Raw genomic sequence first — 27,782 nt, 5'->3', positions numbered from 1 at the left:
TGACTCCGGGCTCACTTGGCAAAAACACCCCCTGACCCTCCACCCCCTATCGCAAAATGTAATGCCCGTGAAAAGGGTAGGTGAACACAGTGTTATATAGAACATAGTCCTGAGAGCACGATTGAAAATGAAAACTAGATATAGTGTATGGTATAAACTATGCACCAAAAAGTGTGATATAAGATGAACCAGGCGTGAAATATAATATGCAATACATTGTGCGCAATGACAGATTCATTGGAGAGCGCGAGATAGCACAGGCACTAGCGCGTGCTATGCGATATGCGCCTTAGAGTGTAATATGCACAGGGCAGTGTTGTGTAACCTAACTAGTCTCTAAAGTTGTAATATAAAATATGTGCTGGGGAGTGTAACGTTGCATATGCACTGTGACAAAGATATGGATCCCAAATTGTAATATGTATGGCATAGTACTGTGCGTTATAACATAGGCATCGAGGAAGGCACGTTAGATGGGGCAATATAACCCGTGCGAAGACAAGTGTGGCATGACATTTTCACGGGGTGGTGTTACAGTGCACATGGGCTAGAGAGTGTCATAGCATATGCACTAGCTAGTGGAATACAATACAGAGGTGTGTGGCACTCGGCAGGCAATGGTGGGTGTAACACAGCATTGGGCTCTGTCAGGAGCGCGCTGTGACTCGCAAGTGATGTTCGTCCCCTTTCCAGACAGTAAAATAAAAAGTATTACACATCCGGCAGTGGATGTGTGTTTTATTAACTGTGAGGGGGGTTTCTTGCATAGTTTTGGTCGAATCCCCTTTGAATGGCTTGGTGTGCATGTGTATTAAATGTGCCCGTCAATAGCTACCCATGTTTGTATAAATAAACGACAAGGGTGTCTACCGGGATTAGGCACGGTAGAGCATCAGACATGTCAGAGCTTCACTAGTGGTGTAAATACATTCCACGTGGATTAATTGCATGCATAGTCGCCTTTTAATGAATATCACGCAAATCGTCATGGTGATAGGTACGTACGGTTTGTCCAGCATGTCCTAGGTGTGTCTATAAATATATATTTTTTAAAAATAATAAAAAACAGTGGCCGGCCCTGGGGATTGGGGTCAAAAAAATATAATTAGGAGACAGGCCCTGGGGGATGGGGTCATCAGGGCCAATAAATTAGAATAAGAAGGGGAACCACACAGCCCCCCTTCTTAAAAAAATAAAATAAATAAAAGACTGGCATCGTGCCGGAGGCCATGCCCCCTCCATGCAGCACTCTGCAAACGCGCCCCCAACAGGCATCTCCAGTATGCGCCAGGGAGCTGCGCTGCAGACAGGTGTTCTGAGGCCAAGCCCCTTTTTACACCTCTCTGCAACGCAGCTCTGTGGCGCTTACTGGAGGTACCTAGTGGTCTAGTGTGACCCTAGGGACCCTTAGGATTCAAGGGGACTTAATCTCTCAACTTAGAACAGCCACAGGGCGCGTTTACACAGTGGTGAAGGGAGGGGACGGGGCCTGAGGTGACGTGTGCAAACACGCACCATGGCACGTTTTAAATTGGGGATATAATTTCCCTTCAATACTGAGGGCCCCTGGGGGCTAACTAGCCCACCAAGTGCTTCCAGTAAGCGCCACTGAGCTGCATTGCAGAGAGGTGGTCCAGGCCGTGCCACTTTTTACACCTCTCTGCAACGCAGCTCTGTGGCACTTACTGGAGGTACCTAGTGGGCTAGTTGGACCCTAGGGACCCTCAGGACTCAAATGAACTTAATCTCCCAACTAAAAACGGACACAGGGCGTGTTTACACAATGGTGAAAGGAGGGGACGGGGCCTGAGTTAACGTGTGCAAAAACGCCCTGTGGCCTGTTTTAAGAGGTAGTTTTAATCCCCATGCCCTATTATATACTAGGGGCTTATAGAGGAGGTAAGGCTAATCACAGGGGGACCCCAACGCATAATGTTCCCTAGTGTATGTAGGTGTTTTCACTGTATTCTAAGTGTCTTTTAACATAGCACTGGCTCTAGGACTGGTTAGTCAGACTCAGTTACCACCAGTATCCGTCTGAAAAAGTTGAGGGTACAGGATGATTTTGCAACAAGGCTTCTTTCTGCTCTTCTTTTTGTTCTTTCTGCACGTTATCCTTCTTCCTGCACTTATCTTCGTATTTGAGGACTTCTGTTGCTTCTTTCTGCACTTCTTTTGTTTCTTTCTGTGCATTTTTTCTTCTTTCTTCACATGTCCTATCTCTGTAGGCATAGTTAGAAATTAGCATTTAAAAAACCTTTGAAATTAACAGAAAAAACCATAGGTTTCAGGAACGTTATAGTTAGGAATTAGCATTTAAAAAACCTCAGAAATTCACTGAAAAAACCATAGGTTTCAGGGGTGTTATAGTTAGCTGGACTTTTCACTTGTACAAAACCATTGAAATTCCCCCGTTATAGTTAGTTCAGCTAACTATAACTCGCGCGCCCGCAATGCACTGCTGATGACGTCACATATTACATCACTCATGACATGGTCAGCGACATCACTCATGACATCACTGATGACATCTCAAATGACATCACTGATGACATCACTGATGACATCATCCTTGTGATAGAGTGGCAGACCTCCTCTCACCCTAATATAACCTTTGATACACACATTCAAAAATAGAGACTAAAATTTTCAAAACAATGGACATACCAATACCAGTTACAATAACCTCTTCAGTAATTCTAAGATCCACATACACATCCACTCATTCACCAACAGTCCAATACAGTCACTCATACATGTACTCACTCATCATATGTACTCATACACCTATACATCCTGTTACACAATGCCACTCATCCATAGAGTTACTCACACACATAGTCACTCATGCTAATAAAGAATCAAACATACATTTACTTGCATATACAGTTATACACACACCACCACACTTACTTCTACGGAAACTTACACATACTTAGTCTTTTAAACAATCATTTATAGAAACACATACTTATTCATACAGGAACTCTTTCAATCTCTCACTCTCACATATACTCACATATATACACCAATAGTCACATATACTAGTTTAAAACATATGTAGTTACTCATAAAGACACTATTGAGACAGTCATTCACTCACTAACACACCCATACACACACTCATCCACCCATACAGTCCTGCACACATACTGTGTTCAACACATACAAACAGTGAGTCACTCATTCATGCACCTATGCACTACATAATACCCCCACCGAACCATGCAGACACTCAGACTGATACTCAAAAAAACAACTAATAACCTATATAGACACCCATGTAGCTACTCACCAACCCATGCAGCCACTTATACACAAAGTGAGAGACTGATACAGATATTTACATATTTAAACATTACTCACTAAGCCATGTATTCACTATGATACACTTAATCAGTCAGTTACACAATCAATTTTTCAAAAACAAATCATCCATTTAGACACTTATATACCCATTTATTCTTCCATCGACCTTGAGATATACATATATAAAACATATTTAATTTTCAGAATAACACACATTCACTGGATGATGTCATCAGTGATGTCATCAGTGATGTCATTTGAGATGTCATCAGTGATGTCATGAGTGATGTCGCTGACCATGTCATGAGTGATGTAATATGTGACGTCATCAGCAGTGCATTGCGGGCGCGCGAGTTATAGTTAGCTGAACTAACTATAACGGGGGAATTTCAATGGTTTTGTACAAGTGAAAAGTCCAGCTAACTATAACACCCCTGAAACCTATGGTTTTTTCAGTGAATATATATATATATATATATATATATATATAAAGATAAGCGTTCCTGGCTTGCTCCTTATCAGCAAAGAAAACAGGTACAGACCACAGCGTGCATTTTCAGTGCAGGTTTATTGCATCCTTATTCAGCTCAAATCGTACAGCAAGTGCCCGGCATGACGCGTTTCGACAGCAGAACGCTGTCTTGATCACATGACGCCCCTTGGGCCAATCCTCATTAAATATGTTTTTGGGATGTTTAAAAAAACTGGCAAAACATTTTTTTCCTCATTCAAATGAAATAGAAGAAATACTATGATATGTACGAAATATATTGACATAGTGAAACATGTAACAATAATTAATTTATAAATAATGCAAATGCTTCATGAAAAAAATGTCCACTTATTATATCATGGTTGTAATTACCACATAAATGACCAGTTTTAGAATAAAAGCTGAAGAATAAATCATTTTTCTTAAAAAAGAGAAAAAAATGTCGTAGAGATGCTGCCACATTTCTATGTACTATGCATAAATGCATAGAATTAACTAGCTAGCATAAAGTGCAAAGGGTGTTTTAAAGTGCAAACCATAGCCAATCATCATAGAATGAAATATGTTAAATATCAAACTGTAGACAATGACTAAAGATAAAAGACATAAAGTGCAAGTGCATCAGGCTAAAAGTGCAAATACTTCGCTAAAGTGCATATCATTCATAATCATACAGTAAGTAGAATGACATAATTGTATGATGATTATGTAAGAATGTCAAGATAAAGTGCCAGTGCATCAATATAGCTTGACGATAATAAAATACATAATGACATAGTGAGAACAATAAAAAGAGAATGGAGAATGGATTTGGGAAAGATAAAAGACATACTAAAATTGCTCATGTAGCTACCCCCAAACCTTGCCCAGTAAAAGCCAAGTAAAACCACAGGTAAAAGCCGGATAATCCCGATAAAACCAGTAGTAAAACCATGCTAAAACCAGACACAATCCGGGAATAAAAAACATGAAGCAACACTAGAGAATACAAATATAAGCCAAAACCTCAATGAGTAGCAGGCTGTAGGAGAACAATCAGATTTCACAACTAAATATTAAAATTCATAAAAAGTTGTGTAAATCCTCTCCTGTGTTTAAACCATTAGGTATTTTGGTATCAAGTGTCAGTATGTAGTAAGACTCCAACTGCCTGAGCTTTTTCTCCCTATTGCCACCCCTTAATGACCTAGGTACAGAGTCTATTACATAATAACTCAAATCTTTGAGGTCATTTTTGTGAACATATTTGAAATGTCTGGCCACTGGGTAGCTGGGATCTGAGTTCACAATGGCTCGTAAGTGCTGTAATATGCGATTATACACTTGCAGTTTGGTGCTGCCTACGTATTTTAATTTGCATGAACATTCCAGCACGTAGACAGCATACTCTGTCCGGCAGGTTAGCAGAGTTTTGATTTTCAGAGGGTTAGACTCAAATGCTGTAGTGACTGTGTTGGTATTTATCCCAAACTTACATGCTCGGCATGAGCTGCATTTAAAAAATCCTGTTCTCTTGCTGAGCCAGTTAGAAGAAATAACTACTTCAGGACTAGTTCTCACTAGTGCATCTCTCATGGAGGGTGCACGTCTAAATGTGAGAACAGGTAACTCAGGCACCAGTTGAGACAAAGTCAAGTCAGTTTTGATAATGGGCCAGTTCTTGTAAATTATTTTCCTAAACTGTTTGTCCTGACAGCTAAATGTAGTAATGAGTCTAACCTTATTATCGCTACTGATAAGTTCAGGGTTGGTTTTAACTGGAGTGTTGACATTCAAACTGACTGGTACTTCAACATTAAGTATCTGACCATTGGCTTTGTCCATAGCTATAGTCAGATCTTTGGCTTTATAACCTCGTCTCATGAATCTTAGGAATGCTTCTTTTTGACAGAGTGTGCGATCATTTACAGAATTACAAATACGTTTTATTCTCAGAAATTCCCCGTAGGGGATACTTCTTATCAGATGGTTGGGGTGCAAACTGCTAGCGTGAAGTACAGCATTGCCTGCAGTACTTTTCCTATGTAATTTGGTGTGGATTGTATTTTGTTTGATATATATTTCCACATCCAAAAACTGCACAGATTCATTGCTAATAGTTGCAGAAAAATTCAAATTCAAGTTGTTTATGTTGATCTCATTGACAAAACGACTAGCAGATTCCATTGACCCCTCCCATACAACACAAACATCATCAATGAAACGCCACCAATGTTTAACATGAGTGTTATACAGCATTCCGTGGGTGGTTTTGAGGACGCGCTCCTCCCACCAACCAACGTGGAGACACGCGTAGCTGGGAGAGAAGCACGCCCCCATCGCCACCCCACGCAATTGCTGATACACTTCTTTGTTGAATAAAAAATAGTTATTATGCAGGCACATTTCAATCATTTTCACCAACATTGCGTTGTGTTGATAGAATTCAATGTTACGCTTGGATAAAAAATATTGGACTGCTGTTATTCCATCCGAATGATGTATGCTCGTATATAGGGAACATATATCCATGACAATTAGTACATACTCTTGTTTCCATTTGATTCCTTGGATTTTAGATAAAAAATGGCCAGTGTCACGTATATATGAAGGTAGAGATTCAACATATTCATGTAAGAAAAAATCCACATATTTGGACATAGGTTCTAGAAGTCCCTTCTGGGCCGAGATGATAGGTCTCCCAGGTACTGGTGTGACATTCTTATGCACCTTGGGGATGAAGTATAGCACAGGTGTAATAGGGTAGTCATTCTTGAGGAAATCAAATTAATTTTTGCTCAAGAGTCCTGTTCTTTTCCATTGATGTAGCTCTTTAAAAGTTGATTCTTTAATGTTCTTAAGATCATTGAATGTTGCTTTTCTGTAACATTTATCATCATTCAGATGTTTGTTGGCTTCTTGCATATATAGTTCTCGAGGCCAGAGAACTATATTACCCCCTTTGTCTGATTTATTAATTATGATGTTTTCGTTAGACTGTAGTTTACGCATGAGATTGGAGTATTGAATATCCATGTATTTTCTTTGTTTGTTTTTGCGTAAAACGGATTTGTTGAGTTGCTTCAAGTCCTCTATTACACAGTCATTAAAGATATCGATAGCATCTTTCGGCATCATTGGAATAAATACAGACGCTGGACGAAAAGGGGTTAAGCTAGTGGTACTATTACGTATGCCTAATGCTGATAGATCTTCCTGGGTTGAGTTGAATGGAAGGCAACAGCAGGCTAAGACTCGTCCTCACAGCCTATCGTAACACCATATCTGCCATACGCGTTTCAGAAGCATGGTGGTTGTAGATTGAAGTCTTAGCCTGCTGTTGCCTTCCATTCAATAAAAGGTGAAATCGAACGTTGTGTGTGGTGTCCTCAACTGGGAGCAATTTCGATTGGAATATGTTGTGGTCCGCTCTGACCACGAGGAACACCCCACTGTTTGAGAAACAGGTCCGTGTGCTGATGGCACCGAAAACGGAACAACGTACCTGTTTGGAGTGGCGCCACTAAAGCAGCGAGCGAGGACTCTTACTCACAACGACCCAACGGGATTATAATTGGGGAGGTGAAGGTAAAGCGACATCCACTATGGACTGTATTATGCTAAGAACTGCATTATCCACAATGCCTAGCGAGCACGCGCCCAATGGGGCGGGACTTCAATCTACAACCACCTGTGATAAACCGGCAAGCTGCTCCTTTCCCCCTTACACGCCAGCCAGTGAAAAAGGAAATGCTTCTGAAACGCGTATGGCAGATATGGTGTTACGATAGGCTGTGGAAATCGAACGTTGTGTGTGGTGTCCTCAACTGGGAGCAATTTCGATTGGAATATATATATATATATATATATATATTTAAAAAAACCATAGAAATTCACTGAAAAAACCATAGGTTTCAGGAACGTTATAGTTAGTTGGACATTTCACTCGTACAAAACCATAGAAATTCCGGCGTTATAGTTGGTTCAGCTAACTATAACTCGCGCCCCCGCAGTGCACTGCTGATGACGTCACATATATCATTCATTACATGGTGAGGGACATCACTGTTGACATCAGTGATGACATCTCAAATGACATCACTGATGACATCATCCACGTGAGAATCTGATGCACCTCCTCACACCTGAATATAACCTATGATACATCCACTCTAAAATACAGGCTACCATTTTCGAAAAAATAGACACATCAATACCAGTTACTAAATACGCACTGACTGATTCCTAGGTCTACACACACACATCCACTCATTAACCCATACAGTCACTCATACATGCAGTCACTCATCAATATAACACTATCATATGCACTCATACACCTATACAGACACTCACACACTGCCACATATCCAGAGTTACTCACACACTTAGTCAGTCATGCAAAGAATCAATCATACTTCCATGTACTCACCTATACAGTTATACAGACACAACTTCACTTATTCATACAGATACTAACACATAATTACTCTCTTATAGAATCACTGAGACAAATTCACACTCATCCATGCAGCCACTCTCACTATTACTGACTCTCACATATAGTTAATTATATACACCATCACTCACATATACTGCCTTTTACATATGTAGTTACATGCACATGTACCACTGAGACATCCATTCACTAACCAACACACCCATACACACACTCACCCATCCATATAGCTGTTTCCACATGCACTCTTGAACCCATACACCCAGTGAATCAACCACTCACACATCTATGCACAGAGTCACACACCTCCCACCCACACAAACACTCAGGCAGCCATAGAAATACTCAGGCAAGCAATCAATAACCCATATAGACACTCTGCAGCTACTCACCAACCCATGCAGCAGCTTATACAACAACAGACAGACTGATACAGACTTTCACACAGTTTAGTCACTAACCCATGCATTCAGCAAGACACATGTAATCACTTAATTATACAGTCAGTCACGTACCTACCAAATCCTCCATACAGACACTTATACACCCACTCATTCCTCAATACAGCTTGGCATATATATAAAACAAAGTTAAACTTTACAGAAACACACAGTCACTGGATGATGTCATCAGTGATATCATCAGTGATGTCACTGACCATGCCATGAATGATGCAATATGTGACGTCATCAGCAGTGCATTGCGGGGGCGCACGTTATAGTTAGCTGAACTAACTATAATGCCGGAATTTCTATGGTTTTGTACGAGTGAAATGTCCAACTAACTAGAACGTTCCTGAAACCTAGTGAATTTCAAAACCTATGGTTTTTTCAGTGAATATGTATATATGTAGGTATATGCATCTAATTTGTTATTGCTCCGGGGTCCCCACACGTGGGTGGGACTATTTAGTGCTTATGACTTTGATGAGTATACTCCTGGAAGAGAACTAGGATTACAGGTAAGTAAATTATCCTTCTAATTACAAACGCTAGATATTAATTAAAAAATACACAAGAATATTAAAATGAAAATAAATAAAAAACAAGAATTATTCATATTAAACTAACTTTTCAAATTAAAATATTTTTTAAACAATTAAAAAATAAGAAACATTTTTTACTTGGAGCTGTGTGTTCTACACTGTGTCTTCTACACTACCTATAATGCTACTTCTATCTATTCAGATTCACGCATGTGAATCTATGAAAGATACCCCAATACTGGAGAAGAAAATAAGTTAATTACCTGTAAAGTGTGGTTCTCCAGTATTGGTATCTTTTATAGTTTCACATGCGACCCACCCTCCTTGCCATAGAGGCTCCCCTGGTTATTTATATACACTTGAAATTCACTTGTGCTCGAAAATCTGAGAGCCTGGAGCCTCTGTGGTGAGGGTTCTAGAGGGTGCTGTCGCATGATTGGCCGAAATTTGGACCATTCCTAATGACTAGGACGAGATGTTGACGTGAAGGTTTTTTCTCATTAACTTCAATGTTAAGGTTATTGCTTACTGCTTTTAATGTACTGTGGGACTTCACTTTGACGAGGGGGAATGATTCAAGCATGTGAATCTATGAAAGATACCAATACTGGTGAACCACAGTATACAAGTAAGTAACTTCTTTTCTTCTCGCTTAGATAGCAATGAATGGGAGATAAAACATCTTCAACAGAGACAGTTTTCTAGTGCTTCGCTGACTGCATTGTTAGATGCACACTTGCACCTAGGAGAACTTGTTAATTAAGTATCGGTGAAAAGTGTTTGTCCTCTGTTTGCTGCCAACTCTAGGGACAAGTATACATTTGAGCAAACCTGTTTATCAGGGAGAGGTTACCATGGAAGCACCTTGTGAACAATCCCAAGTTATTGACAGAGTTTTTGAGTTTGGGTAGTTGTAGGTATATGATGACGAACCTTGGGAGAGAAAAATTAAAATAACTTCTTTTTTGACTCTTTACAGCCATATCCCCCATTTATGCCTCGAAGACTAACCGGTCGAAACCGATACAGATCTCAGCAACCATTACCGCCACCACCTTTTCACTCAAGCTTACTTCCATATTATCTGTAAGTAACTTATATATTGCGCCCATGCATGATGATAGAAACATATGTAGTTGCACTAACTATGGCGTTTTGGGCTTGGCCCTTTTTGCAGGGTCATTCCAGATCTTTTTACCTTCCTCCTGTATTTTTTCTGACATGTTGTTTGTTGGTGGTTTAGGTCTGGGCACTTTATCACTGCCGTTAAGTGCTAAAGTGCATGTGCTCTCTATGGTAAACCTAGTAAGATTGGTCTGCACCTGTTTGGCATATTTAATTTACCTGTCAGTCCCTTGTACAGTGGTATCTCATATACCCAGGGCCAGTGAATTAAATGCTAGCTTTGCTTGCGCCATCCACCAAAGTAACAATTTAAACCTGTCTCAGGCCTCTGCCAGTGCAGGGCTAGCGCGCGCAGTTTACTGCCGCTGTGATGTGGCACATAAAGTGGTTGCCACATCTGTGACTCCCCTTTTACTACATATCATTCACCCCTAAGGTAGACCCTAGCTATCCCTATGGGCAGGGTGCGTTGTAGGTAGAAGGTAGGACATGTGCCTTCACTGTGTGGCATGTCCTGGTAGTGACAAACAGCCTATTTGGTTTCTCACTGCTGTGAGGCTGCCCTCTCATAGGGGTGCATTGGGGATTTCCTGATATGTGCTTCGGTGGTAATTCCTGACATGAGAGGGGTAGCGGGATCTTGGTTTACTCGCTGTGCCCTGTGGGAGGGGAATCTATCAGGCGGTGCGGGAGGCTTCAGGGTTCACTTGGCTCCATTAGCTACTGGCGACATGCTTGTGGGGGTGTCTGGGGTGGGGGAGGTTTACTGGGGATCGGGGTGGGGGGCCTTTTGCTTGTACTGCATTATGCTAATGGACCACTCTTATGGACGATCTGCATTATGGCACAGATGCCTTGTGGGACGAGAGATATGCTTGTATTACTCTGTAAAGTTCAATAAAAGTCTGTTTAAAAAAAAAAATGAGAGGGGTAGTGGGATCAAGTTTGTTATGTTTGGAATAGTGGTGATGAATGCTACGTATTGGTGTTTGCGGATTTGTTATCACTATTTTAGAAATGCCACTTTAGAAGCAGGCATTTCTGTGTGCTATGTGACTTTGTGCCTGCTTGTTGTGTATGTCTGGCCTTGGAGTGACAGAGGCTTGGAAGGTGCAGTGGCTCCAGAGAGTCTGGATGAGTCAGCGCTAGGCTAAATTGGCCTGGTCTGCATTTGGAATGGTGGGAGGAGTAGCACCTGAATAGGGCTGTGCCTGTCTTCCACAATGATTTCTCTGCCCCCTGTGGTGTGTCTGGGGCCAGGGCTTACACTTACAATGGGAGTGTTGTGCACTGTAAGGAGATTTTTAAGTGCCCCCCAGAACTGCTTTGGGCGGGGCTCAGAGCCCTGAGCCAGGGGAGAACAATGCCTTCCTTTGTCTTTGCAGGACTACTTTTCTGCTTTGCATTAAAAGCAGTTCAAGTGTGTTTTGGTCTTCCTGGTTTGTTTGCATATGTGCAAAGACAAGATTTCCATGTCAACCAAACAATCACTCTACCTTCTTTTTTTCCCAATCCATCTACGCCAGCAGAAAGGTCTCTCCATTCCCTAGACCTTAAGAGAGTTCTGAAATATTCTTCTTGGATAAGTCCAAGACCATTAGAAAGTCTGTTAAAATATTTCTAAACTATGGTGCCACCAGAACCGGTTTCCCAGCCTCCAAGCGTTCCATTTCCGGATGGATAGTGTCTTGCATCAAGCTGGCTTATCAGTTGGCAAATAAACCTCTTCTGGCTCCTCCCAAAGCACATTCCACTAGGGTAAAAGCTGCTGCAGTAGCTTTTTTACACAATGTACTGATGCTGATATCTGCAAGGCAGCCACTTGGAAATCGGTGCATACTTTCACGAGACACTATTGTCTCGATTTTGATTCCAGAGCAGATACTCAAGTAGGCCAAGCCTCCTTGAGGAATTTATTTCAATGCTAAAGTCATTTGAATTGGATTATTTGATGTTACTGTTTTTTATGGTACTCATTTGCCTGCAGAAAGAGGGGATGGGCTTGCTACTCGATTCAAGTGCTTATGACTATTGATGAGGATCCCCTGGAAGAGAAAGATAACTTGCCTGTAATCCTAGTTCTCTTCCAGGGGTATCCTCATCAAACATATAAGCAACCCACCCATCTCCCCGGGCAAATTATCCAAAATTGTCTTCTCTTTGTGCCCTGACCTCTGGGTCTTTGCAAAGAACAACTGACCTGTCACCCCTGAGGCATGATGGGGAAGCTAGGGGTCATGGCTGCCTTAAAGGCACGGTGCCAGTTTTGTGATTCTCTACATTTGCTTTCAGTTTCTATGCAATTGAAGTTACAGTGCAGCCTATGGGCTAACAATGCCTTCCTTTTTCTTTGCAGGACTACTTTTCTGCTGTTCATTAAAAGCAGTTCAAGTGTCTTTTGGTCTTCCTGGTTTGTTTGTATATGTGCAAAGACAAGACTTTACAACATTGCTTAGCCTGTTGTGTCTGGAAGACTGCATTGATTGTTTAAAAAACACATTTATATGTGTATGTGTGTATATATATATTCACTTAAAAAACCATAGGTTTCACACATGTTATAGTTAGCTGGATATTTCCTTCGTAAAAAACCAATGAAATTCCCCCGTTATAGTTAGTGCAGGCAACTATAACTCACGCGACCGCAATCCTCTGCTGATGACGTCAGATATTACATCACTGTATTTAGACACCTATTTACCCATGTCTTCTTCCATTAATCTTTAGCTATACATATATTACAAATATTTATTTTTCAGAAAGACACATATTTAATCAGTGATGTAATATCTGACGTCATCAGCAGAGGATTGCGGTCGCGTGAGTTATAGTTGCCTGCACTAACTATAACGGGGGAATTTCATTGGTTTTTTACGAGGGAAATATCCAGCTAACTATAACATGTGTGAAACCTATGGTTTTTTAAGTGAATTTGCAAGGTTTTTTAAATGCTAATTCCTAACTATAACGTGTGTGAAACCTATGGTTTTTTCAGTGAATTTGTACGGTTTTTTAAATGCTAAGTTATGTAATTATTATTGAAATTATTTATTTTTTTAATGTTTTTAACCTGCGCGCACGGTGCGCTTCGCGCACCGTTCGCGCTCTGTGGGCGCGCGGTGCGCTTCGCGCACCGCGCGCCCACGTTACGCCGTTCGCGTAATTTTCACGTTTCTACCGTGCGCGCACGGTAAGCGCACTCCGCGATTTTTTGTAAAAATATTAAAAACATTTATGGCCCTTGGGGGTCCTTTGGGGACCCCCTGACAATGGCTAGGGGGTCAGGAACTGTCCACCCTTCCCCCTTTTCATGTTCTCCACCTTTATTTTTCACCTCCCTCGGACTGCGAGAGACAAAATGGCGGCCGACACTTCCTGGTTTCGACCGATTCGAATGTTTACTAAGATCTAACAACCAATCAGAATTGCGCTCGTGCACGGCAGGGTGCGCTTATCGTACGCGCACGGTGCGCGCCTATAGATATATATATGCTTTTAAATGCTATTTTCTCAGAAAATACTGAACAGATTTACACCAGACCTGCAAAAGGCACATCCCTGACCTGAGGACTACCTCTCTGCCAAATTTCAAGGTTTTCTGTTCAGCCGTTCGGGCTGTAGCGTGGACTAAAGTTCCTATGGGAAAATGCATGGGGAAAACGCGTTTTGGGACCCTCCCCTTTTTCTCAGCCCCCGCTTGACGAATCCCCCCCGAGACTTTCAGGGAAGGAGCGGAGCGCCCCACCTATTTTGAAAATTTCGCGAGGATTCGTCAATCGACGCAAAAGTTATTCCAAATAGAATGTTGCGGATTTCCTATGGAAACACGGTCCTAACTATAACTATCTACTGGCGACCGCCAGTAGATAATATATATATATAACTGTATATATATGTTTTCATATTTCATTTTAACATATTTTCCGCGGTCCCCGCGCATGGGCGGGAATATTCAAGTGCGTATGACTTGGATGCGGATACCCCTGGAAGAGAACTAGGATTATAGGTAAGTAACTTATCCTTACTGCACAACCTGACTGAACGTGAAATATGTAAAAAAATATATTTTAGGGACACATTTGCTACTTTTCTATTGATCAGATATACCAATAGTGCCATTTCTGTAGAGGTCAAGAGAGCTTGTATACTGAAGCCTTAGTTTTCCCACTTAAAAAGGAACAAATAGAAAATAGAAGTTGAAATTCTGCCTCCAATGATTTTAGCTTTTGAATTTCAATATATGAGTAGGAAGTCTGATAATCTGTTATAGACCGACAGTAGCCTTAATGTGAGCTTGACTTAACTTTGACAGCCCAAAAATATTTGGTTTCTTGGGGCCTTATTACAAAGATGGCTCACTGTTCCTGTTCTGCGCCATGGCACGCCTTCAAAAGGCACAAACGGGGAGAGTGATCCGCCCCCAGAGTAGACGCGAACATGTGACTGGCCAAGGTGGGCACCAGGACACCCCATTTCTTTTTTTTAAATTATGAATAATAAATGAGCGACAGGCACTCATTTATTATTCTCAGCTCCTTTCAAGGAGCGCCCCATGATGGCTTGCAAAGGCTAGACTCTGGGCCTAGCTAGCTGTGCGCATCTTGGGGTTGACATTACATCTGGCAATATATTATCCAATGTTGGGGTATCTTTCATAGATTCACATGCTTAAATCATTCCCCGTCGAAGTGGGAGTCCCACTGTACCAAAATCAAGCAGTAATATAAAACTATCATAGGCTAGAATGGCCCTAGGCCATCAGTTTAATAGCCTATCTGTGTCCTTTTTATTGAAAAGAAAAAAAGCACCCTCTAAAACACTTCCTGGAAAGACTAAGTCCCTCAAACTTTCACCGCACATTTTATATTAAGGAAGTCTTCCTGAGCTCTGCTCTGTTTTTCTCATTTCAAAGCTTATTCATCTACATATTGATAATATGTCTGGCAAGAAAGGCCTTTTTCATCCCTGCAAGACCTGTGGGAAGAGGATACGTTCATGTGGATGATCCACATAAGAACTGCATTTACTGCCGCCATCCAAAGCATGAGAAGGAGGAGTGCAAAATTTGCCATACTTTCTCTTCTAAAACCCTGAGAGACAGGGAAGGCCGGTTACTTTTGTGGCTTCAGAAGACCAAAACTCAGAAGACATCTTCTAAACGGGGCAGTGACTCCTCTGCCAGGTCTCAGAAAAGGGCTAGATGTCTGGAAGAAGCCAAAGGGGTCCAGTAAATCCCTCAAGACTTCTCACAGCTCCAAGAAAAAGGAGAAGGTATGTCATTTCTCCTCAGAGACATCTTTACCTGGCCCATCCTCACTTTCTGCCAGGGACAGAGACAGCCCTCCTACGTCATCTTTTGATTCTATGAGGCACAAATCCTCTTCAAGGTCTCTATCGACGATGACCTCACCATTGATGCCACGATCGTCGATGACCCCCAGCACCACTATCTCATTGTCAACACCATCGATGGCGAAAACGGCGACGGCAGCCATCGGTGCTCCTATGTCGTCGACGAGTTCTCATAGACGATAACACAGTCGACATCTCTGTGGTTGACGATGGTGCCTGCATCATTCCTGTTGACGATGTCCCCGTTCATGATAGCCCCATCCACAATGATCCTGTCGACGATTGCTCCGTTGGCAGTGGTCCCGTCGACGACGTTGCCAGCGACTATACTGTTGACGCCTCTAACAATGGTGAAAAAGATTACCAAGGTCTCTAGTACATCTATCCGCCCTGAGATCACCTTGCCTAGCAAGGTTTCACCTCTGCCTCTGAGCCATTTACTGGTGTTGTGGACTCTGATGATGATGGAGGTCTTTTTGGCCCAGCTCACAGCCCTTTGGAGCTGGACATGAAGTATCAGGTGGAAGATGGGGAATATGAAGATGGACAATACTTCCAGCAATATTATAGTCTGCCTCGAAGGTACTGTGCGCCAAGAGGTTACTATTCTGACCCTCTTCTGAAGCGGAACACTTCACATCTTCCTATGTAATTGGTGCAGGATCTGAAGGTCATGCTTTCTGACTATCAGGCGTTTTCCACAGCCCCCTGAAAAGCAACCTGATGACGCAGCACCACCGGCTACTCTTCTGGCTCCACCATGCCTTCCTCTGCCAGTTATACCTAGAAAAACACCCATGTCCCGGCACCACCCAGAGATGATCCTTCTTCCTCGGACAAGGAGAGGGAAGAAGGAGAAGTTCCAGATAGTCATCTATCTCTAAACGAATGGGACAACTATGTAATCCCAACCCCATCTCCACTTAGTCACACTCCATAACCTCATGGAGAGTGCCACGGCCAGATTTCACCTTCCAGTGTCAGAGAAGCAGTCTGACTGCTTCCTTTACAATTTCAAAAAACAGTCTAGAAAGTTGGTACGCTCCATACCGATAGTGGACTACATTTGGCAGGAACGAGTAAAGATAATGAAAAACCTGGCCACTGTCCCTGCTATCCTTCCGTGCATAAACAAAAAGTACAGAGTGCCTGATGACTCCCCGTCGTGTTTGACAAGGTGACCCAGGCCTGACTCTGTAATCCCTCATCCAGCTCAGAGCGTGCCAAACAATCAGTCTATGCCTATTTCCACTCCATCGGACAAGGAAGGGCGCCATCTAGATACCTTAGGGAACAGATTTTCCACCATGTCTGCAATTACTGTGCGAGCAGCCAATTCCTTTGCCATTCTCGGCTGCTGTGATTGCCGAATCTGGTCTGATATAGGGGATATTATTAACCTCATTCCTGAAGACAAAAAGGCCAGAAGCAAAGCATGTTTTACTGGAGGGTGAGTGGATATCGTCTGAAATCATAGACTGTGCCATGGACATTGCTTCCATCAGTTGGCCGGCGTAGCTGTGTTACAACTCCATAAGTGGCTAAAGGCGACCTCATTTTGTCCCCTGGTCTAGTCAAAATATTCTAGATACGGCTTACAATGGTGACACAGTTTGGCAAGCACATCAAGGCTCTCTTTGCCATCAAGACAGTCACACAGTGAAGTCTTTGAGTACCCGTCAATGCCATAAGGTTCCTTTTAGAGGAGCGCTTGACCGTGGGTTCTCCTCATGCAAGGACGGATACAGGCAATCCTTTACAGCTGGTTGCCAGGCAGGCAACCTCCCTCTCAGAGCCGTGACTACGGTCTCAAACATTAACCTTCACCAGGTACCAGCTGCAACATCCTTTCATTCAGTTGGCACAAAGATATCCAATTTGTTCCCTAACTGGCCATGCACGCCATCATCTCAGACAGATGGGTTTCGGACCTTGACACTCATGGTCATACCCTGGAGTTTACACAAAGACCACCACCTACTCCGCTGAAGGAAGCCCCCCCCTCCCCCCCCCCCCCCTTCACATATTGCGAAAAGAAGCTCTCTTAACATTCTCAAAATTGGCAATAGAGAGGGTCTCAACACCATGGAAAGGAAAAAAAATTCTACTCCTGTTTTTCCTTGTCCGCAGGAAATCAGGGGAGTGGAGACCAATCCTAGATCTCAGGAAACTCAAAAAATTCCACTGCAATCAAACCTTCTGTACGACCACTCTCTGCGATATTCTTAATTGCCTCAACAGTGGAGATTTCATGGAATCCCTAGACCTGGAAGATGCTTACTTCCATATTCCCATCCATTCCAAACACTGACATATATCTTCGCTTCACAGTAGCTGGTACCCATTTCTAATTCAAGGTCGTACCCTTCGGAATAAAGTCCGCTCCTCGGATATTTACCAAATGCATGTCACCCATAGCAGCGGTATTCCCTTACTTAGATGACTGGCTACTAAAAGCCTCAATGCGAGGACAAGCTACCAAAGCAACAGAAACTTGCCTCTTCTTGTTTCGCAATCTAGGCCTTTGTCAATTGGCTAAAGTCCTCCACCACACCCTATCAGACCATGACATTCCTGGGAGACAATCTCAACACCATACAGAACAAAGCATGCCTCTCCCAAGAAAGGCAAACAAGGGTGGAGCGTTTAGCTCTAAGCATTGCCAGAACACAGTGTTTACTGTGAGACTGTTCAAGTTGCTCCTAGGCATGATCTCCTCAGCTATAAGCTTGGTTCCCTTGGCACACCTCAATATGAAACCGTTGCAAGAGGAGTTACAACTCCAGTGGATCCAGTCAGGAGGGTCCTTCGAGTACTTGATCTGTAGCTCCCCTTGGATGTTGCCCAGGGTGGCATGGTGGTGTCATACCACATCTCTCCCAAGGCCTCATGTTTCTACCGCTAGTGCCGGATTTTATCATCACTACAGACACCTCCATGGAGGGTTGAAGAGGCCCACATGCAAGACCTTTAAATCCAGGGAAGGTGGTCGACAAGTCAAGTCAGAAGTCTCTGTGCATCAACACCTTGGAACTCAAAGACATTTTTTTCATTCTGTAAGCCTTCTGCCCAAGGATCGCAAACTCCTCTGTGCTGGTTTGTACCGACAATACAACCATCACTTGGAGAAACCCGATATCTAACATTTTCCCAGGAAGGTTTCCCAACTAGTTGGGTAGCTGAGAGAGCCAGAATATCTCAGGACAATACCTTATGCAGGCTTAGTGCATATTCTACCGCCTTAGAATACCCTTAGTGAGCAAAAGGTGTGTATTATATGGTGTGGTTGTTCGACCTCACCATGTAATACACTTAGCAACCGCTTTAGGACCCTTGGATTTCGTTTGTCAAAACTACAGCTCAACCCTGGGTAGCTATGGCTCTGAGCAGCAAGGCCTACACTAAGGAACACATATAAAGCATTCAAACAGCACCAAAAGAACTTAAGAAGAAATCGACAAGATACCAAAGAAATCCGAAACCAATTTATAAAAATAGACTGTATTCTTAGAAACCACAACGAAAAAGATCTACAGTAGGGTTCCGGAGATACAGAATTTACAAGGTATATTAAGTCAGAGCATTTCACTCAACTGTGAACAAGAATGGCACATTCAATGAATTTGACACATTTTCACTAAAAAGTGTGAACTAGGTGTAATATTATCACTTAGTCAATTTAGGAGACCATCTGCAGTGGAGAGCCAGTCAGGGGAACCAGCAAGACCCTCAGAAACAGTTACCTCAACAGGTGAAACAGTCTTCATTCAGTTCCAGGCACTTTTATCCTTTGCAGGGCTTTCCTATGGAAGTAGTCCTGATGCAAGGGATGAAGGATGCTGAAGATGCTCTAAGGATGCTGTAAATGTGATGCAGTTGACTGGGTGTTTGCTGCGACTACTGTCAGTCCACAAAGGGGGAGAGGCACGTCCTGGTCACAGGGTCAACAACCCTCGATATCCTCTCTGTGCTGGTGGAAGTACAGCATTGCGCTTACTGTTCTATCCATCCTTGGCCAATAATTCATCCTCTGGATAACCCAGGTGCACTCCGATGACGCTCCTGGCTTCAGCAAACTTGGGTGCAACTTTGTACATCTCGTCCTGGTCCCTGGTGCTGCACGATGGTGGTTAACTTTGGATTAAAGACTTTGGCCTACCAACGTGCCCCAGCAGGCTTCTTCAGCTGTTGTGTCGCTGTGCTGCAAACAGAAGGCCAACCATTTGGCCCTTAGAGTCTCTTTGCATTGGCAGTCCCTCTCCTTTGGTAGCCAGCAGGTGCAGTCCACGATGGTGCTGCCTCACTTTGCTAGTTCCTTGGTGTAGCAAGGCAGTCTTTCTTTTGTCCTCCTTCAGTCCCATCAAGATCCAAGTTCAGGGTGTAAGCTGTGTTCTACTTCCGCTCAGAAAATGCCCTCAGGGTAGAATGGGCTACCATTTTTCTTCCTACCTAATGACCACTTCCTGCGAATTGTAGCATCTGAGCTTCCCAGGTTGCACCATTCTGCCCTCTTGCAGTATGGCAGGAACCCTCTCTCAGCGTGTGGATCTCCTTAAACCAACATAGAGGTATGGCTACCGAGGAGGCTACACGCCTTAATAACTTTGGCGCCGGTTGACGAATTCTCGCGAAATTTTCAAAACAAATGGGGCGCTCCGTTCAGCTCCTACCCTGAAAGTCTCGGGGTGATTCGTCAAGCGGGGGCCGAGAAAAAGGGGGGGTCCCAAAACGCGTTTTCCCAATGCATTTTTCCATAGGACCTTTAGTCGAAGGTACAGCCCGAACGGCTGAACAGAATTACGTGAAATTTGGCAGAGAGGTAGCCATAAGGTCAAGGAAGTGCCTTTTGAACGTCTTGTGTAAATCTGTTCAGTATTTCCTGAGAAAATAGAATTTAAAAGCATATAAATATCTATACGCGCGCACCGTGCTAGCACGGTGCGCGCACCCTGCCGTGCGCGAGCGCAATTCTGATTGGTTGTTAGATGTCGGTAAACATTCGAATCGGTCGTAACCAGGAAGTGTCGGCCGCCATTTTGTCTCTCGCAGTCTGAGGGGGTGAAAAACAAAGGTGGAGAACGTGAAAAGGGGGCAGGGTGGACAGTTCCTGACCCCCTAGCCTTTGTCAGAGGGTCCCAGAAGGACCCCCAAGGGCAAAAAAAAAGATTTTTTTTTTTCGAAAAATCGCGGAGTGCGCGCACGCTGTTAAAACACACGTAAAATTTTTTTTTTACATTTTTATCGGAAAATTAAGCGAGGTTCGCGCACCGTGCGCGCATGCTAAAAATCCCATAAAAAAAATAAAAAATACATACCTAAATTAGCATTTAAAAAACCTTTGAAATTCACTGAAAAAACCATAGGTTTCACACACGTTCTAGTTACGAATTAGCATTTAAAAAACCTTGCAAATTCACTTAAAAAAACCATAGGTTTCACACATGTTATAGTTAGCTGGACATTTCACTCGTAAAAAACCAATGAAATTCCCCCGTTATAGTTAGTGCAGGCAACTATAACTCACGCGACCGCAATCCTCTGCTGATGACGTCAGATATTACATCACTGATGACATATGTGTCTTTCTGAAAAATAAATATTTGTAATATATGTATAGCTAAAGATTAATGGAAGAAGACATGGGTAAATAAGTGTCTAAATACAGTGATGTAATATCTGACGTCATCAGCAGAGGATTGCGGTCGTGTGAGTTATAGTTGCCTGCACTAACTATAACGAGGGAATTTCATTGGTTTTTTGCGAGTGAAATGTCCAGCTAACTATAACATGTGTGAAACCTATGGTTTTTTAAGTGAATTTGCAAGGTTTTTTAAATGCTAATTCGTAACTATAACGTGTGTGAAACCTATGGTTTTTTCAGTGAATATATGTATATGTATATATATATATATATATATATATCTATCAACCAAACACGTCAAGCGTGTAAAACGGAGAGCACTCCAAGCAAAATCCAGGAAAGATGTTTCTTAAAGCATGAATGCTTTATTTAGCAAGTTCCCCCCCTTTCCCCGAAACGCTGACAGACGCGTTTCGCCGACTGGCTTTTTCAATGTCAGTTATATATTTATATAGTTATATATATATATATATATATATATATATATATATATATATATATATATATATATATATATATTCAGTTTTGATGACCGAGTTGCTGTACTGTCCCAACACACAGGTACGAACCACTTGAAATCTACAAGATGTTACAAAAACCGCTTCAAACAACAGGGGTGGCTTCTTAGTCGTAGTTTATTCAGCCATTGTAGTAAAAAACAGAAAAGTGTCCGCCCTGGACGCTCTTCGATCGCCAAAGCGATCTTGATCACCTGACGCGCCTGTGACGGGTTGCCATATTTAAATTGCACTCAACCAATAAAAACCCTTTTACAATTAAGTCCTCATGGAGATTTAAAGCAATACCAGCACTTAGAGTAACACAGAGATTTTGGCAGATTGTTACGAATTCAATAATTACAAAGTATCATGCGAAGTATGGCAAAGTCCGGTGCCAAGCAAATAAATGCAAATACAATGGAACTGAGATGTAAAATATTACCAAACAGTTTTTTACAAAGATCACGCATTTAAATATTGATGCGTGCAGTCACTGATATTTAGAAAGTGAATATATGATCTCTGCCCACCATCCAAATTAGAATTAAAAACTAAAACGAACAAATTTGTGTATACAGTCCTGCAAAAAGACCCCTGGGCATAAATCGCATAGTAGCAAAAGGCAAGTGCCTAGTGAAACATCGCTACAAATGTAATGTAACTAAGTTCATATTCCCACAGTAAAAAGGCTGATGCCTAATATTGACATTAATTTCTTAAATGAAATATTTATATTTAATATCTCAGTAATCTAATCCACTTATTTCTCATATGAGACTATTGCCTTATATTGGCACCTGCTATTATTTCAGTTGAAATATGACTACAAGTAATCTATATAGTCACTTATCATGTTAGTCTAAAGAATACTGTGCACTTCCCAAGCATGTTATCGTGCCAGATTGTATCAACCTCCATGAATGAGAAAAAATGTTTTGAAAGGGAAATAAAGGTTGATTATTAAAGATTAAAATTACTTTAGGTGGTGCAGCAAGGAACAATATTTGTGAATTCATCCACTAAATATAAGAGTTAGTGCATAGATACGGGCATTGAACATTGAAGTTAAAACATGTGTACTGTGGCGATATTAGACAATCTCACTAATAGCCAGGATGACAACAGCTCCACAAAAATTATTTAGTAGATTAACAAGGGAGAGAATTAAATCCCCATGTTGCATTGCTTATGACTTGACAGTGGGTTCACCTCCATAAACACATGATACTCATAAATAGAGGTCTCCAAATATAAGTAAAAGTTTTTTCTACATTTACTGTATGTATATTAGATTTAAAACTAAGACCTTTCATGTTGTCTATAGGAAATGATGCAAGTCCTCACTGGTGTTCATTCCATGCGGTATGCGTGTATCCAACATGAGAATGAACGAGGACTCCAACTGCCTCAATCTTTTCTCCCTGTTGCCTCCCCGAAAGTAAGGAGGAACTGCCGCTTTTACAGAATAGGTTAAATCTTGCAACCTGTTATTGTGAACTGCTTTAAAGTGACGTGCTACAGGATAATTTTCATCCGAATTAATAATAGCACGCAGATATTGAAGAATCTGGTTAAAAACCGGAAGCTTAGTGCTGCCAATATACTTCAATTGGCATGTACACTGCAGTTGGTATACAGCGTAGTCAGTTCTACATGTATAGTGTTCTTTTATATGTATTGGAGAATCACTAAAGGCTGTGCAATATTCCAACAGGTTCAAACCAAATTTGCATGCTCGACAAGATGAGCACTTAAAAAAACCTGGTCTGACCAACCAATTAAAGTAAGTAAACGTTTATTGTTTAGTTAATTAAAACCATAATAGTTTTAGGCATAATCTCAGGGCATGTCTTAACAAGTGCATCCCTCATGGAAGGTGCCCTCCTAAAAGTTATAGCGGGAAGTTTTGGCAACAAGAATCTCAGAGTTAAATCTGTCAAGACAATAGGCCAATGTTTATAGACAATATGTCTTATGTTTTTTTCCTGTCTACTAAATGTAGTGATAAGGCGGATAGTTTGAATTGCTTCTAGAGTGGGCTCACTTTGTGTTGGATTAATGAGGCTCTTTTTAGAAACTAAACAGGATTCTCGTGGTTGCGAATTAGCTTTATCCAAAGCCTTGGTTAAATCTAAATGTGCATAGCCTCTCATCAAGAATCGTGAAAAAGCCTCTTTCTGGCACTTGTCTAGATCTAATTCTAGACTACATATGCGTCTTATTCGGAGAAATTCTCCGTATGGAATACTTTGTATTAAACGACGCGGATGGGCACTGCTGGCATGCAAGATAGAATTACCGGCAGTGCCCTTCCTATGTAGTCGAGTTTGTAGATGGTTCTCATGAATATATACCTCAACATCTAGAAATTCCACCTTATTTGTGTTGATAGAAGCTGTAAAGTGGAGATTCATGGAATTGGTATTGATGGACGAAATAAAATCCTTAGCTTCGCCTTCTGAACCATCCCAAATAATAAATATATCATCAATATATCTGCCATAATACCTCACATGATCCTCCCAGGCCTGTTTATGTTGCACTTTAAGGATGTGCTCCTCCCACCACCCTACCAACAGACAGGCATAGGTAGGTGAGAAACACGCCCCCATCGCAACACCCCTCAGTTGTTTATAGGGAATGTTATTAAACAAAAAGAAGTTGTTGTTTAGACATAGCTCAGTCATCTGGAGTAACATGTTATTGTGCTCTTTAAAACCTATGTTACGATTATTGAGAAAGTATTTTATTGCTGTTAAGCCTTGAGAATGGTGAATACATGTATATAGTGATGTGATGTCTTATATATTCTTTCACACCCCAACCAGAGCTGAATAATGCTGTAAGGACTCCCCTGTCTATTATAAACACAATATTAAAAACCAGCTCTAAACAACAGCAAAGCATGTTTGAAAACTGTTTTAATGCTTAGCATTTAGCACAATCCCTCAGATAGGACTGAAAGCATTGATAGCTCACAGGCTGCATTACAGAAAACTACAGGCTGGAAAGCTAACTCAAAGCAACATAAAAATAAACTGGCACCGTGCCTTTAAGGCAGCCATGACCCCTAGCTTCCCATCATGCCTCAGGGGTGACAGTTAGGTCAGTTGTTCTTTCCGGCTCCTTCAGTCAGGACCCTGATTACACAACTCCACTTTTTTCTGGTTTTACTCAGAAATATTCTTCAATTTTCAGGAAAAATGTATCTTACTTCGACGTTTTACATCTAGTCAAGTAAGGTGCTCACTTTTTCTGACTAATTTTGGCATTTTTTACCACTCAAAATGCCATCCCTTTTTGATCCCGCCCTTCTTGTGGAAAAAAGGCCAGATCAGACTCATGCAGTCTGTATTCTCTGCCTAAAGATCATGTTCCCAAGACTTGTCCTCATTGCCAGTCTCTCTCTAAAAGAACTTTAAAAGACAGGGAGCGTATACGTCTTTATGGGCTGGCAGAAAAGGCTTCTGGAGGCAGGTCGCCTGTGAGAAAGGGCTCTAAGAGGCCCAGATCCTCTTCTAGAAGCAGAAATCCATCAGCGTCGGGCTCGGCGCTGAGAAAACATCCACCGGTGGGGCATATGTCCAAGAAAAGACCTTCGACGGCGGGCACGCCGTCGAGAGAATGCAGGCATACAGGTACGTCCCTACATTCAACATCGACGTCGAAGAATCGTGAGCCTCCCTGGTCGTCAACCCGGCGGCGAGGAATTCAAGTCCACCGCCAGCGTTAGCTCGGCGACGATCGGCGTTGAAGAGCAAAAGTTCTCCGCCATCGTCAACCCGGCAACAATCGGCATCGAGGATCAGAAGCCCACCGCCCTCGAGGTTCGGCGTCGAAAGCTGGCAACCCTCCGTCGTCGTCAATTCAACGACGATCGACGTCGAGGGGAGAGAGTCCTCCGCTGTCGTCAACCCGACAACGATCGGCATCTAGAACGAGAAGCCCTCTGCCGTCGTCAACCAGGCGACGATCGGCGTCAAGGACCAGAAGCCCTCCGCCTACGTCAACCCGGCGAGATCTGCGTCGAGGACCCGAAGCCCTGCGCCGTCGTCATCCCACCGACGATCGGCGTCGAGGCGAAGAAGTACTTCGGCGTTGTCGATCCAGCTACGCTCGACGTTGAGGTGCAGAAGTACCCAGGCATCGTCGACGAGACATTCGACGTCGAGACATTCGCCGTCGACACACAGAGTCGACACCGAAGTCGATCCCAACACCTGGTCGAATTACGACGGCTAGAAGAAGATCTAGATTGACGTCGAGAAGGGCTCCGTCAGAGCAGGTTATACGCTTGACGTCGGGACCCACATCAGTGAGATCTGAAGAAGGTTCAGTGGTTTTGGTGACTGAGTCAGCGTCACGGCACTCATCCTCTCATTCCTCGAGACGTCCTTCAACGCATTCACCATCTGCGTCCCCAGAACGTCATTCAAGGAGGTCACGACAGAGATCTCTGTCACGTCAAAGGGCTTCCCCTTCTGTTCACCTATCTCCAAGATGGCTTTTACCAATCCATCACTGGAGTAAGGATCCGGTGGGAGCATCAAGAAGGGAGGAACAGTATACTAGCCCGATCCACAGATCTCCTCTACGAAGATTAGTACAAGAGGTGGAAGGAGCGCCTTCACCTGCACGTCAGCGCCATGCGGGAAGATCGCGAGAGCGCAGGCCTTCTACTTCCCATCACCAAAGAAGGAGGTCTCCTACATGGTCATCTTCCTCCACCCACTCCTCTAAAAGAGACTATTCGCCTACCCTATTGGACAGCCCACAGTCGAGAGTGTCTCTGATAGATGATATTAACACGTATCATGATGTGCTACAAAGAGGGGCTCAGAATCTGAACATTGAGATGTCCACTCCTCAGGTCGCAACTACGATAATCTTTGAGACGCTGCACCAAAGATCTGCTTCTCGTCCGTTGCTGCCTCTGGTTCCTGGGCTTCTGGAACCAGTGATGGACATTTTCCTAACCCCCTCTGCTATTAAGGCTACACCTGCCAGAATACAGAAAAAATACAAACCGGCTGATACAGACCCGTTTTTTTTTAAAACCGATCCGCCTGCAGATTCAGTTATCGTCGCAGCGGCATGAAAAATGCACACAGTCTCTGCACATTCGTTGGTCCCTCCGGACAAAATAAGTCCCAGGATTCCCAGGAAGGTTTGTGGATCGGCAGCGTCATCACTAAAAGTCTCCAGCGCAGCAACCTTATTAGGTTGCTACGACAGAGCCTTATGGGACTCTTTTGATCACTTCAAAGAGAAGCTACTAAAGGAGGATCAAAAGGACTTTGAGGAGGTCATTACAGAAGGATCTCTGGTAGCTAACCAAATGATTAGCACGGCAGCAGATGGTGCCACACTATCTGCATATTCTTATGCGCATGCCCTTTGCGCTAGGTGGTCTGCCTGGTTAAGGCTTACAGCTCTCAAACCAGATGCTCAACAGAGGATCCTTAACCTGCCTTTTTCTGGCTCCTCATTGTTTGGCACCCATACAGATGAGGGGATGGGTAGAATGAAAGCCGAATTAGACACTCTGAAGGCGGTGGGATTAGAGAAGAAGAAAGAATTCAGGCGGAGATACAGACCCAACCAGCGTAAGGGCTACCAACAGAGGGTTCAAACCCCTCGGTGGTCCCAAAACAAAAATCAAGGAAGATCACAGTTCCAAAGCCGAAAGTCAAACAGAGGTAGAGAAGGTAATCAGCAGCAGTCCTCTTCCACAGCTAGATCAGCAGGGAAGCAATGAGCAAGAGCTTCCTGTGGTTCTGTTGCCCACTCCAGTGGGAGGAAGTGTTTCACATCATCTGAAAGAGTGGTGCAACATAACAAAAGATCGTTGGGTGCTCAGTATACTGCGCAATGGATATGCACTACGTTTCCGTGTGTCTCCGAAGGACATCCCTCCAAAAAGATCTCGTCCTCACCAG

The 27,782-nt window shown here is 42.8% G+C and overlaps 1 protein-coding gene across 1 annotated transcript in view; it reads left to right on the top strand.

The window, feature by feature from the left end:
- Positions 1–27,782, top strand: part of RNF38 (ring finger protein 38) — a 655,055-nt gene that overhangs the window by 477,717 nt on the left and 149,556 nt on the right. The window contains exon 8 of the mRNA XM_085641112.1: positions 10,205–10,311. Coding sequence (XP_085497238.1) covers positions 10,205–10,311 — 107 coding nt within the window. The remainder of the gene's footprint in view (positions 1–10,204; positions 10,312–27,782) is intronic.

Source organism: Triturus cristatus, chromosome 2_2 (assembly GCF_964204655.1).
Source record: "Triturus cristatus chromosome 2_2, aTriCri1.1, whole genome shotgun sequence".
Classification (NCBI taxonomy): Eukaryota; Metazoa; Chordata; class Amphibia; order Caudata; family Salamandridae; genus Triturus; species Triturus cristatus.
Note: the sequence above shows the minus strand (reverse complement) of the source record. Positions and strands in the feature narration are given on the sequence as shown.